A 13,654-nucleotide genomic window follows, 5' to 3' on the forward strand; every position below is an offset into this window, starting at 1 on the left:
AAGGCCAAAAAGGATTTTTGTCGAGAGCACCAACGTTGTAGTTGAGTCACTAAACCTCGAGTCCTAGTCCAGTCTGGAATTCCCAGTGTTCAAGTCAGAGTCAAGTCCAAGTCATTAAAGAAAATTTCGAGTCCACTGTTCACCCGAGTTGAGTCCGAGAACAAGACTCCAATAGCACCATTTGACGGTGGCGGTCGCTGCCTTTATGTGAAAGCATCTCTGCTACTGTGTTGGACTAACGTTCCTGCTCGACTGCCCCATTTTAGTGAACAGGCTACAGATAAAAGCTTGGTCATCGCTCAGCAAGCCCCGCCCACTATCAACAGGGCAAATAACATGAGAGAGGGTTAACACTAGCTAGTTCATCGCTCAGCAAGCCACGCTATCAACAGAGCAATGAACATAGCGTGTCACTTCCTTCTCTGGGTGGAGTCTTGCCAAATGACGATTGAAGTTTGAGGTCGTCCCCGTCGTCTCCTCGATAGTTCTTCTACATATGGAACACATCGCAGTGCATTTTTTCCCACTGCATGAGAAGTCTGTATAAGCAAAGTGGACAGTCGAAGAGTTTGGTTCCAAAACGCTATATATCCAATTCCATTGTTTCGAGAAAAATCACTTTTTCTGATTACAGCAAGTGATAAAAGGAAAACCACTGTATCCTGTTTTAAAATGTATTGACTAACTCCTTAATGATGATAAACTTCAAAAATGAAATCCAGATCTAATTAACAGTTTTTAACTGAACCAAGTCATTTTTTTTGTCAAGTCGCTACATATCCACGCCACAGCATTTCCCCCCAAAATGCTACATATCCCTTTCTATTTAAAGTGCATTTAACCGTGTTCTCTCATGACAGATATATCTGAAATTGGATATATAATGTGCTTTAGTATCCTGAAAAATGGGCAATATCAGCCGGTGTGAGTTTATCAGCATGGCAAAACACACATGTAGGTGCTTTATGTGAGCGCACAACGTCTGGTATTTTCCCGGCACCCGAATGCCACATTTTCTTAACGTGTTCTCGATTATGATTTGCTTTTGATGGCCTATATTTCTTCCCCACTGGTGAAACCATCACAGCCTCCTCCGTTCCATTGAAATTATTCATAATTCAGCGTGAAATTGTCCAATAAATGCGAGAAGTGACGACGCGATTTCCTACTTCATGGATGCAACCATCTTAGAAGACTTCACGCCAATGGCGGCCTCTGATTGGCCAAAAGGATATGTCTGGTTTTGAGAAAAATCGGTGATGGCGCTTGTTGCGTTTTGTTAATGAACGGCCGTAATGCAGTGTGTAAATCAATGGCAGATATCGTGTTTTGGCGAAAACTGAATATGGTACAAGTAAGATATGACAAATGCTGATGGTTTGCTGGCGGGAGTTTCAATTTTTCAAATTTGGCGTTTCTCATGTTTTGGAACCAAACTCTTCAATCCTAGGGGCGTTCTCTCCAGGCATTTTAGCGCCATTAACGTTAGTTTGTTCCTGAGCACGACGTATGAACCAGTGAATGTGCATTCTCTTGCACGAAATTAGTATAGAAAATTAATATCGCTATAAATATCTTACGCCAAATTATTATGGCATGTTACAAAATAATAAAGAAAAAAATCAGAGTCCTCGTCTCCAATTTACAAGTCCGAATGCAGTTAATGCACGAGTCTGAGTCCAAGTCCGAGTCTTCAGTGCTCAAGTCCAAGTCAAGTCACAAGTCCTTAAAATTAGAGCACGAATCCTGGACTTGAGTACTACAAGCCTGGGGTGCACACACTGACAGTGTGAATAATTTTTTGTCTGGCTTGATGTGTGTGATACTTTTATTCAAAGAAAAGTGTCTTGTTTTACTTTTAACATTTTCCTTCAACATTCATTCAGTATCCTGGTCAGGATTTTGGTGGCTCTGGATCCTATCAAGGGAACATTGGAAATGAGGTGGAAAAGCACCCTGGAGGAGATGCCAATCCGCCATGTACACACACAGTCACACAATTATTTACATCTAGGATCCATTTAGAGTTGCTAATTCGTCTACTGGCCATGAGCTGGCCTAGTGGTTAGCGTGTCTGCCTCTCTACTGGGAGATGGCAAGTTCCACTCGTGGTTGGGTCATACCAAAGACCATCATAAAAATGGTACCTACTGCTATCAGACAAGGCAATGCAGATGCGAGTAGGGAGTCAAACTCTCAGGGTTACCAGAGGACCAGCCCCCTGCTGTAACCCTAGCTATGAAGCCGAGGGCTATTGCTGGGTTTCACGTGATGGCACGTCCGCATCATTAATTACTCAAAACTTTAGCTGGTGGTCTACCAAAGCTCAGTTGACAAAGCGTTTGTACAGAGAAGGTGCATTGCTCTCATGAAAAATGCCTTATGCTTGCGTTGTTTTAGGTTGTTCGAATCGATCAAACCGTGAAACTGATAAAAGTTTCTTCAGGGTTCCCCGTGAACTAATAAAAAAGGGTGAACGAACACAGGATTTCACAAAAAGACGTGGAGAAAGGTGGCTTTTGAACCTCTCACTGAAATCGAAGGGAGTCGAGTCGAAGCATGCTCGAGTTTGCAGTGATCACTTGGTGAAAAGTTTGTATCTCCCTCTCAGCTACGTCCTTAGTGTTTTCCAAGTACTTTTCTTGCTATGTGTCGTTATTTTACGGCACTTTTTTTAGTCACAGAGCGCTAAAGTCCCCAGCTGTTTCTTTGTTCACTCCTCACAAAGTCCATATGCATGAAGGTCGTGACAAAATTCTTACCCAGCCGTACAGTTACAATGCGCCGTGATCACTTCTCCGTCTTGTTTAACTAAGATCCAGGTCTTTAAAGGGGTTTCTGATGATCTTTGTGAATGATTTAGCTGAGAGATAAGAGCCAACACAAGTGAGAATCAAGCGGACTGTTGTTTGTTTACACTTCAACTTGCAGCGCTTCGTTGTAAAGACGCGAATGAAAAGCTTAAAAAACATACTTACACTGGCAAAAACAATCCAGGATTCATTCGGCAGCGACTTGATAGCGAGGTCCTTTACCCAGCCACATACAAAGAAGTTGCAAGCCTCTATACTCTTCCACCTGTTTTGCGGTGTAGAAGGACATCTGCAACACCAGATAGTTCGAGATGTCGGGGAACTCGACTGAAGGGTAGTTTTCGAGATCGTATGACAAATCCTTCTTTCCCAGACTGTAGGGGTCGATTCCATTGCACATGGCAATCTTCTGAATATATCTAAAGCGAGCAGTGGCTTCTAGATTACGAGCATACTCTGATAAGTTATCGCTAGTTGTTTGCACTATGGCAGCCGTTTAGATTTGCTAGACCACCAGCTATTTCATTTCCGGTAAAACTGCTAAGAAAAGTCACGTGACTGAAACCCAGCGATAGAAACAGAGATTGCTGCCACACCCATGCTCCTCAAGATCTGGGTAGTACTGGGACAGAAAACTGCCTGGGAAGACCAGATCCTGGCGCAGGAGGGACTTGGACTTTTTGAATTCATCTACTGGTATGTTTTTGGGAGGTGGGAGGAAACCAGAGGAAATCCACAGCGACATAAAGAGAACATAAAAACATGCTTCGTATCGAGGATCCCAAGCAAAGGATTGAATCAGGGACACTGTAGAATGTGGAATGGTAATGTGACATGCTGCCTTTACATGATCATATAAAGACAATTTATGACAGGAAACCGATTCTGTATTCCCAAAATTACTGTACTCTACAAGCAAGGTCTGAAAAATTAGAAAATGTAGTATATTCCTAAATTTGCCAAAATGGTAATAAATGTACGAGACATAATTCAATTTCAAGTTTCATTTATATATACTTCCATAGCCTACACAAGGTCTTAGAGGATCCCAGCTGCTTTTGTTCATATTCCTGGAGGAAGATGCTTAGCATACCACAGACTCAACAAGGCAGACGTTCAATAGTGTTCCATGGCTCAGCAATTTGAAAGGAAGCAATAACAGACTTCACAGAGATCAGAGATGTGGCATGCAATGTTCCTCTATTTATTATGAATCTGAAATGCTCCATGCACCACTAGGTGAAGTTGAGAACATTTGAAAACCTCTCTTTATTTTTACACACTGTCGAGATCACATATTTTGTCTCTGCGGAGCTTGAGCGAGCTAGCAAGGTTCACACAGATTTTGGAACTTTTAAAGGTTAGACGTCTGAAACAGGCGATGATTCTTGTGTTAGAGATGTCGTTTTTATTTTAGGCGGCTGTAAGCAAATAAGAGAGACAAGTAACGTTAACCTGATGTATGCCTCAATCAAATGGAAAGTTTAATCATTCATTCATTCATTCATTCATTTTCTATATCACTTATCCATTGCAGGTCGTGGGTGAGCTGGAGCCAATCCCAGCTGACATTGGGCGAGAGGTGGGGTACACCTTGGACAGGTCATCAGTCTGTTGTAGAGCAAACACAGACAGACAAACAGCCATTCACACTGACATTCACACATACTGGCAATTTAGAGTAGCCAGTTGACCTAATCCACATGTCTTTGGAATGTAGGAGGAAATCGGAGCATCTGGAGGAAATCCAGAACAGGTTTGAACCCAGACCCCTGGTTGCTGTGACGTGACAGTCCTGGATGTCTCATTTTCTTCCAGCATTAAATTTTAGCATTATTTCTATACTCCTCTATATTTATACAGGCCTTCTTCTTCTTCTTCTTCTTCTTCTTCTTCCTTGTCCAGCACTGTTGCCAGGTCATGGTCCATGTGGACCCTATTGATTTATATGTCATATTAATTGGAGCATAGTTTTACGCTGGATGCCCTTCCTGCCACAACCCTCCCATTTCTGGGCTTGGGAAGCAACCATTCACACACACATTCACACCTATGTGCAATTTAGAGTAGCCAATTCTTGGGTTTCAGTCACGTGACTTTTCTTAGCGATTTCACTTCCGGTAAAACAGCTGGTGGTCTAGTAAACCAAAATGGCTGCTATAGTGCAAACAACTAGCGATAACGTATCAGAGTATGCTCGTGATCTAGAAGCCACTGCTCATTTTAGATATATTCAGAAGATTGCTATGTGCAATGGAATCGACCCCTACAGTCTGGGAAAGAAGGATTTGTCATACGATCTCGAAAACTACCCTTCAGTCGAGTTCCCCGACATCTCGAACTATCTGGTGTTGCAGACGTCCTTCTACACCACAAAACAGATGAAAGCATGGAAGAGTATGGAGGTTTACGACTTTTTTTGTATGTGGCTGGGTAAAGGACCTCGGTATCAAGTCGCTGCCGAATGAATCCTGTATTGTTTTTGTTTGTGTATGCTTTTTAAACAGACTTTAAAATAAAGATTTTGCTCTTACTTCATGCTCTTTATCTTCCTCTGATTGCTGTTTGATTTTATCATGACCTAATTTCAGTATTGGAGCCCTGTCTATGTCGTCACTGTTGAAAAGACCATTAAAGAAAGAGAGACACGTGTTGTTTTCAATATGGCGGCCATGGAGTGGCGTAAACAAAGAAACTTTGGGGACTTTAGTGCTTCGTGACGAAAAAAGTACCGTAAAATAATGACACATAGCAAGAAAAGTACTTGGAAAACACTAAGGACGTAGCTGAGAGGGAAATACAAACCTTTCACCAAGTGATCACTGCAAACTCGAGCGTGCTTCGACTCGGCTCCCTTCGATTTCAGTGAGAGGTTCAAAAGCCACCTTTCTCGACATCTTTTGGTGAAATCCTGTGTTCGTTCACCCTTTTTTATTAGTTCACGGGGAACCCTGAAGAAACTTTTATCAGTTTCATGGTCTGATCGATTCAAACAACCTAAAACAATGCAAGCATAAGGCATTTTTCATGCGAGCAATGCACCTTCTCCGTACAAACGCTTTGTCAACTGAGCTTTGGTAGACCACCAGCTAAAGTTTTGAATAACTGATGAGGTGGATGTGACATCACGTGAAACCCAAGAATTAGCCTAACTGCATCCGTGTCCGAAATCGCTCCCTACTCACTATACAGGATTATTACACCCTATATAGTGCACTCAAAGTATCCCACAATGCATCACGAAAAGTAGTGTACATCCAATGCTCACGAACCAAGCAATATATCTCATCATGCATTGTGGTCGCGCTGAAAGAAATCAAATTAAAAGTCTCAAATTTGATTTAATAAAAGGCAGCGGCAAAGAAAAAAGTATTCAGCCTTGATTTAAAAGTACTGAAAGATGCAGGTACTTTGTATTGATTAATGTCGGAAATGCGCTCAGGATAATCTGGATTTATCACGCAAATACATGCATGTGTTTATTATTTTTGAAAACCCACCAGCCGGCTGATCTGGCACGTTTTAATTATGCGACAGTAATGACGTAAATACCAGCGTGACGGATTAGTATCCGAAAGCGTTTTTTCATTTTACCAATCTCATCTCATCTCATTATCTCGAGCCGCTTTATCCTTCTACAGGGTCGCAGGCAAGCTGGAGCCTATCCCAGCTGACTACGGGCGAAAGGCGGGGTACACCCTGGACAAGTCGCCAGGTCATCACAGGGCTGACACATAGACACAGACAACCATTCACACTCACATTCACACCTACGGTCAATTTAGAGTCACCAGTTAACCTAACCTGCATGTCTTTGGACTGTGGGGGAAACCGGAGCACCCGGAGGAAACCCACGCGGACACGGGGAGAACATGCAAACTCCACACAGAAAGGCCCTCGCCGGCCCCGGGGCTCGAACCCAGGACCTTCTTGCTGTGAGACGACAGCGCTAACCACTACACCACCGTGCCACCTACGGTAGTCCTCTATATAGTAATTCCCTATATAGGGAGTAGGGAGTAGTGAACAAGTGAGTGATTTCGGACACAGGGCATGTCTTTGGCCTGTAGGAGGAAACCCAGGTGGCACGGTGGTGTAGTGGTTAGCATGGTTGCCTCCCAGCAAGAAGGTTCTGGGTTTGAACCCCTGATCTGGCACGTTTTAATTATGCGACAGTAATGACGTAAATACCAGTGTGACGGATTAGTATCCGAAAGCGTTTTTTTCATTTTACCAATGAGCTCACTATATAGTCCTCTATATAGTAATTCCCTATGTAGGGAGTAGGGACTAGTCAACAAGTGAGCGATTTCGGACACAGGGCATGTCTTTGGACTGTAGGAGGAACCCCAGGTGGCACGGTAGTGTAGTGGTTAGCATGGTTGCCTCACAGCAAGAAGGTTCTGGGTTTGAACCCAAGGGCCTTTCTGTGTGGAGTTTGCATGTTCTGTCTGTGTGGGTTTCCCCTACAGTCCAAAGACATGCGATTAGGTTAATATGGGACGGCCTTGAGCGAGGCTCCTAACTGCTCCCTGGGCAGTGTGTGATGAATAAAGTTGTGCTTTCTTTCAGAACAGGTTCGAACCCAGACCCCTGCTTGTTGTGAAGCAACAGTCCTGGGTGTCTTATTTTCTTCCAGCATTACATTTCAGTATTATTTCTATATTCGTCTGCATTTATACAGGCCTACTTCTTTTTCTTCTTCTTGATTCTATTTTATATATATATATATATATATATATATATATATATATATATATATGTGTAGAGATTTCTGTTGTTAGGATTGACATGGTTCTCTTCAAAATGAATAAATAAATAAATACCAAAATACATTAAATAAATGAAATCTCATCTTGTGGACTGAAAAGTGCATCTACAGGGAAACAAAGACCTTTGTCTCAGGGACAAAACACGCCCACTTGATTTTAAATTTAGTAACCCCGCCCCTAGACACGCCCCATTCGAACGCAGCTCCCATAGAAGGGATAGAGCGCAAGGCAACATGTTTCCAGTGTGTTTGTGCTCCTTCGCGAGTAAATAAACGCACTCGTTTGTCTTTCACTGTAGTTTATTGTGTCCAGTTGCGTCCTTAAAGCTGGAGAAATGTAGTTTCGGAGCCCCTTTGCCTGGAGGTTCTGCGGTTTAAAGGGGCAGTAAGCTGTGATCAAAGACATCGCCGACGGCAACTTTCTTTCTGTGGCTTTAATTCCTCAAGATATGATTTTGGAGGATGGAAACAAACGACGACGTGCGTGTTAGAGAGCAGCTTTTCCACGACCGGGTCCGAGAGATCATTGTAAGTTTGAGTCCAAACTGTTATTTATTTATTTATTTATTTATTTATTATAATAACAACTCTTGGCTATTTAACATAGTCAGAGTTCTTGGATCACATTAACAAACACAGATAACAAGAGGATTTTTGCCAGCATGTTGATTGATTTTGAGCCTAATGATTGTGAAATGCAAGAAAAATAAACAGAAGGGGTGGATCCAGATGGTACATTTTGGGACTTTGTATCCCAATTTTTTATTTATTTTTTATTTTTTAACCCTACTCCTGATATACAATCCTAAACCCTCCATCATACATGAAATCCAGTAATATACTTCTCAATATTTGTTTATTTATTTATTTATTTATTTGGGGGGGGGGGATATTATTGTTTCCCTAATATCCATTGTATTTTCTAATACCCATTCCATTATATTTGGCATGGTGGTATAGTGGTTAGCACAGTCACCTCACAGCAAGAAGGTTCTGGGTTCCAGCCCGGTGACCGCCCGGGGCCTTTGTGTGTGGAGTTTGCACGGTCTCCCTGTGTCTGCATGGCTTTTCTCTGGTGTTCACTTAACATGGGGCAGCGATGGCCTGAAGTGCCCTTGAGGAAGGCACCTAACCCCTAACTGCTCCCCAGGTTCTGTAGCATAGCTGCCCACTGCTCTGGATATATACTGTGTGTGTGTGTGTGTGCGCGTGCTCGCTCATTGCTCACTTGTACAGTATGTGTGTGTTCACTGCTTCAGATGGATTAAATGCAGAGGAGGCATTTCACCGTGCTTGAGTGTACATGTGATAAAGGCTTCTTGTCTTGTTAAACCCATTTGAACCTGTATTTGTTCAAGCACTAAGGAACTGATGCTCCTTTAATACAAATCAAAATGGAAATTTATGCATATAAGCATTTGAATTTAAAAAAAAAAAGATACCCGACGCCTGCAAATTCATGACGTAATCAGCCATGTGGTTTATTATGATCTCTTTATCAGACTTGTCCTTGCACTATAATGCAAAGTGAACTTCAGTCCTGAAGAACTTACAACGGGGCAGTGATGCTGACCTTTACACTTAGACCACGTACGTTTTACACTCTGCAACTTTGAGAACCGCAGAGAATAATTCGAGACGTTCATATACAACAGTGTGTTTAAAAAAAAAAAAAATCAGGTTGAAGTAAAACTGAATTGCGTTGTAACTGGATAGATCTGGAACGGTTGGGAAATCCACTCCGTATGGCTGTTGCAGGAACAGATTGGTGTCTAATGAGCTCCACAGATGAAGGCCTGGTGTTTCTCAGACCAGCTGTTGGCTGCTATAATCACAACCTGGCCCTTGTGGTTATGTAAAACTGGACTGTATTTGCTATTGCTAGCTCTGTGAGTGTGCACTTCAGTGCTTTCCTGAGTCACATTCTTGCTGGATGTGGAATGTCTTCCCCCCCCAGAATCATTTAAGCTTGCAAAGTCTGCACTAAAATGGTTGTTGTAACTTGCAGTATGTCACGGACTTTAGGACTTGGACTCCTTTATCTAGACCAGAGTATGACGAGCTATTTATTGCTATGCACCAAGTTAATTGTGATATAAAATCCATAGAGTCCATTTCTACACATTCTATGGAAATTATTTAACTGTGCACACTATATGCACAGTTATATCGGTGAAATTTAACTGTGCACTTATTTATTTATATATATATATATATATATATATATATATATATATATATATATATATATATATATATATATATATATATATATAAATCTTCCAGCTTTTTATTTCACAACACAGTAGGTCCAAATTGAGATTACTTATCGGCATTGTTTTGGAACAGATTTAACCCAAATCCTGATCATTTTAGTTCAAGGAACCAGTTAAACAGCCCACTAACTATAAGAACTCAAATTATGATAACAGGAGGTTTCCACCATTGTAACTTCAAAATAAATAAATCCTGGACCCCATAACATATTCGGTGGATCTATGCCGAAATATATCACTGATGAAGCAAACGTGACCATATGATATAAAGGACCACCTACGAGTTTAAAGCAAGACGGCCTTTTGAGTTCATAAAATCGGTGAAATTTAGTTCCTTCTGAAATTTGGTCATTGTGATATGTTTATTTCTGTAATATCTTTAAAAAAAAAAACAGGCCAATCTGTGGCTGGGAAGTTATTTAATTTGAGGGGATTAAAGCAAATAACGTGCATGAAATCGCTCGCTTTGCACAGTCAAGCAGACAGAGGAAGTCCATGTGTGCGTGCGCATGCACAGGTTTACCTTTGTGCACTGACCGTTCCATCATTCTGTCGCTAAATGAACAGCTGATCACGCCGAGGTGCTCGCTGAGCGCCGATATTTATTAGTTTGGTCCTGCGTTTCCTTTCCTTCGTATATAACATAACGCCTTTTCTCGCTTTTCGTTACTGTCGTTGGTCTTTCACGTTTCGTTCGCACACTCACGTCCTCCGTTTTTCTCTCCTGTTTCAAATTTGTATCCCATAATGCCTTGCACGAACAGGGAAAGCCCACCACGTGATGCATGACATAGTATCTTGAATTGGGTCATGGTGAAGCAGGAAAAAATAGCGGAGAATTTAAGGTCACGTGGAGATAAATTCATTAATTGTTCTGTTAAAAACTAATAAAATTGGAAGTCTGTGATTCGAATCCGGTAGCATTCGGTCCACGAAACAAAAATAATTGGGTGTCGGGGAAAATTCTTTTTATAACCTACACTTCAAAAATCTGAAAGGCAGTCTAGCTTTAAAGTGCATATCACGGGTAAATTCAGGAGCAAGATCAGTGTAATTCTCCTGTTTTATATTAAACTTTGGTCAAATATCTGTCACATTTTGTGCTTTTTTTTTTTTTTTTTAAACCTTGCGCAATACCAGAAAAATTCAGTTGAAATCAAGCCATTTGAGGCGAATTGGTCCGCCTCTGAAAAAACTTGGCGTTTGGATTTCTCAGCAAACATTGATTTTCGTGACGTCACGTGCGGGACGCCTCCTTCTGAATCCTACGTCAGCGCTGGTTTGTTTATGAGAAAACGACCATATTATTTACATCCCTGGTGTTGTCTCCGTCATCTTCACTACTTGAATCATCAAATCCAAACAGATGAAGCCCCAATTCTGACATCTCATTATATTCCTCATCCAAAGGTGAAGTAACATTGCGCTCAGGTGACAATTCCATATTTCAATGCAAAATCGCTAGCTGCTAAACTTGGTCTACACAGGCTGTGCACTGAAACCGTGCAAGCTCTCGCAGCCTGCTGGCGCTTCCGCAGGTGACGTTATGAATCTGGCTCCAGACTCTCTTGGGATTTTTCCAGACGCGTTTTGTTATTTTATTTTTTTTCTGCTGTAGACAGATGGCCTTGTGCAAAATTACCCTTCTGGATGAGTGTATATTCTTTCATATAAAAAAAAAAAATGAAATTGGTCCAGGATATGCACTTTCAGTTGTAATTGTTAGTATCAGTAACTGTTTGTTTGTACACACCTGTGTTGAAACAAGTTAGAAATCTGTGTAGAGAATATCTGGAATATAGCACCCTGTCATCCAATACACTCTGCTTAGTTTGCTTATAAACAGTGTGATGAAATGGAGACATTCCTATTTGTAGAATTTGGCTACGTTTACATTAGACCGTATCTGTCTCGTTTTCTTCGCGGATGCACTGTCCGTTTACATTAAACCACCTGGAAAAGCCGGGAAACGGGAATCCGCCAGCGTCCACGTATTCAATCTAGATCGTATCTGGTCCGGTGCTGTGTAAACATTGAGATACGCGAATACGCTGTGCTGAGCTCTAGCTGGCGTTGTCATTGGACAACGTCACTGTGACATCCACCTTCCTGATTCGCTGGCGTTGGTCATGTGACGCGACTGCTGAAAAACGCCGCGGACTTCCGCCTTGTATCACCTTTCATTAAAGAGTATAAAAGTATGAAAATACTGCAAATACTGATGCAAATACTGCCCATTGTGTAGTTATGATTGTCTTTAGGCTTGCCATCCTTCCACTTGCAAGTAGTAAGTGATATGCGCTGGGATCTCACACACAGCGGCTCAGTCCCGAATCGTGGCTTGTGCACTTCACTCGCGCGCTGTGTGAGCTGCGCAGGGCCGGAGTGCGCACCCTCCAGAGGGCACTCGCTGTTCAGGGCGGAGTGATTTGGAGCGCAGGATGCCTGCGGAGCCGAGCGTATCCGTGTATTGGCGTTGCTGTGTGCACGGCTAACGGTTTTAGTGTAAACGCGAATCATTTTAAGAACGTTAATCTGATGATCCGCTGATTCGACGTAATGTAAACGTAGCCAGTTAGTGGGGGGGAAGCGCACTTGAGACAGGACGGAGTAAGAGTGGGGTAATGGTGACCCCATGATCGAGTGTGTATAAATGTATGTCCCGTCCTTTGTAGTGCTTCTTCGAAGCAAATGGCTCTCAGTTCAGTGCTTTCCACTCTGAATAGTGTGTTTTTGCGTGATCCAGCTTGAACAACTTGTTCCAGGTAGTTTGATGAGCAGCTGTCCTCTTCATGAAAGGGTTCTCTTGTTTTGTATATTGTTCCCTGTTTACTTTCACTGTTCGTTGTTTTTTTTTTTCCCTCTCTCCACCTTTTCATAAGCTGCTCCTTCTTGAAGGCCTTGTCATGTTGCCAGTGAGAACAGGGTGGATGGGTTTGGTTTGTGTCTCCAAAGCCACAGCCGTTTGCTATAGGGTGGAAACAAAGGTTCTTTGAAAGCAGTACGTCAGGTAGAGAGATTAGTTAGTCAGTTATGCATCTGAATGAATGCTTCACAAACCTTGACGGATGTCTCAGTGATCTGCCTTTAAAAAAAAAAAAAAAGTACAGTGGCATGCAAAAGTTTGGGCACCCTTACTGAAAATGTTTGTTACTGTGAATTGAGGTTTTTCACCCACGTGACCAAGTCATGTGATGCATCGTTAGGCTGCCATTTTGGACGTCACGGCTCGAATCAGTTTGAATGCGAGGAAGGCGACAAACGAAAAACATAAAAGAAAAAGGAGCGAGATGCAGAAAACACCTTCACTATCCAGCGACGTAGGGCATTTATAGGGCGAGCAGAGGGAGAGGTATTTGCAAAAATTGAGGTTAGCAGGCTTAGAGAACGACGTTTACCTGCTTCCACCAGGATTGCTCACTGACGTACGGAAGTACACGAAGCCCTCGTCTTTACCTGACTTCGGCCCACATGATCTGTATACCTATGTCGTTAAAAACCCATCGCCATACACAGGTATTGATCTGAAAGCGTATAAGAGTTTGGATGCCTACAAATATTTTGTGTCAGGCTGGGTAACATGCCTACATCAGCGGGTCGTCCCTGGAGCCGGTGGTCGCCATCTTATTACAGCTAAGGTTTGTTCACATTTTCATTTACTTTCGGTCCTCAGGATAAACAAAATGTTATTAAATGTCATTGAAATAACTTCTTAGTCTGTTGAGACATGGCCCGTTATAAATTTGCTGTTACCAGGCAATGACCAAGAACTGTATTATTAGGGTCTGTGTTGT

At 42.2% G+C, this 13,654-nt stretch overlaps 1 protein-coding gene across 2 annotated transcripts in view; it reads left to right on the forward strand.

Annotated features, from left to right (window-relative positions):
- Positions 1-7,789: 7,789 nt before the first annotated feature.
- The window catches only part of lmbr1l (limb development membrane protein 1-like), a 45,812-nt gene continuing 39,947 nt past the window's right edge, over positions 7,790-13,654 (forward strand). For both annotated transcript variants that reach the window (XM_060938459.1, XM_060938460.1), the window contains exon 1: positions 7,790-8,112. In XM_060938459.1, coding sequence (XP_060794442.1) covers positions 8,047-8,112 — 66 coding nt within the window. In that variant the 5' untranslated portion in view covers positions 7,790-8,046. The remainder of the gene's footprint in view (positions 8,113-13,654) is intronic.

This window comes from Neoarius graeffei, chromosome 13 (genome assembly GCF_027579695.1).
Source record: "Neoarius graeffei isolate fNeoGra1 chromosome 13, fNeoGra1.pri, whole genome shotgun sequence".
NCBI classification, from domain to species: Eukaryota; Metazoa; Chordata; class Actinopteri; order Siluriformes; family Ariidae; genus Neoarius; species Neoarius graeffei.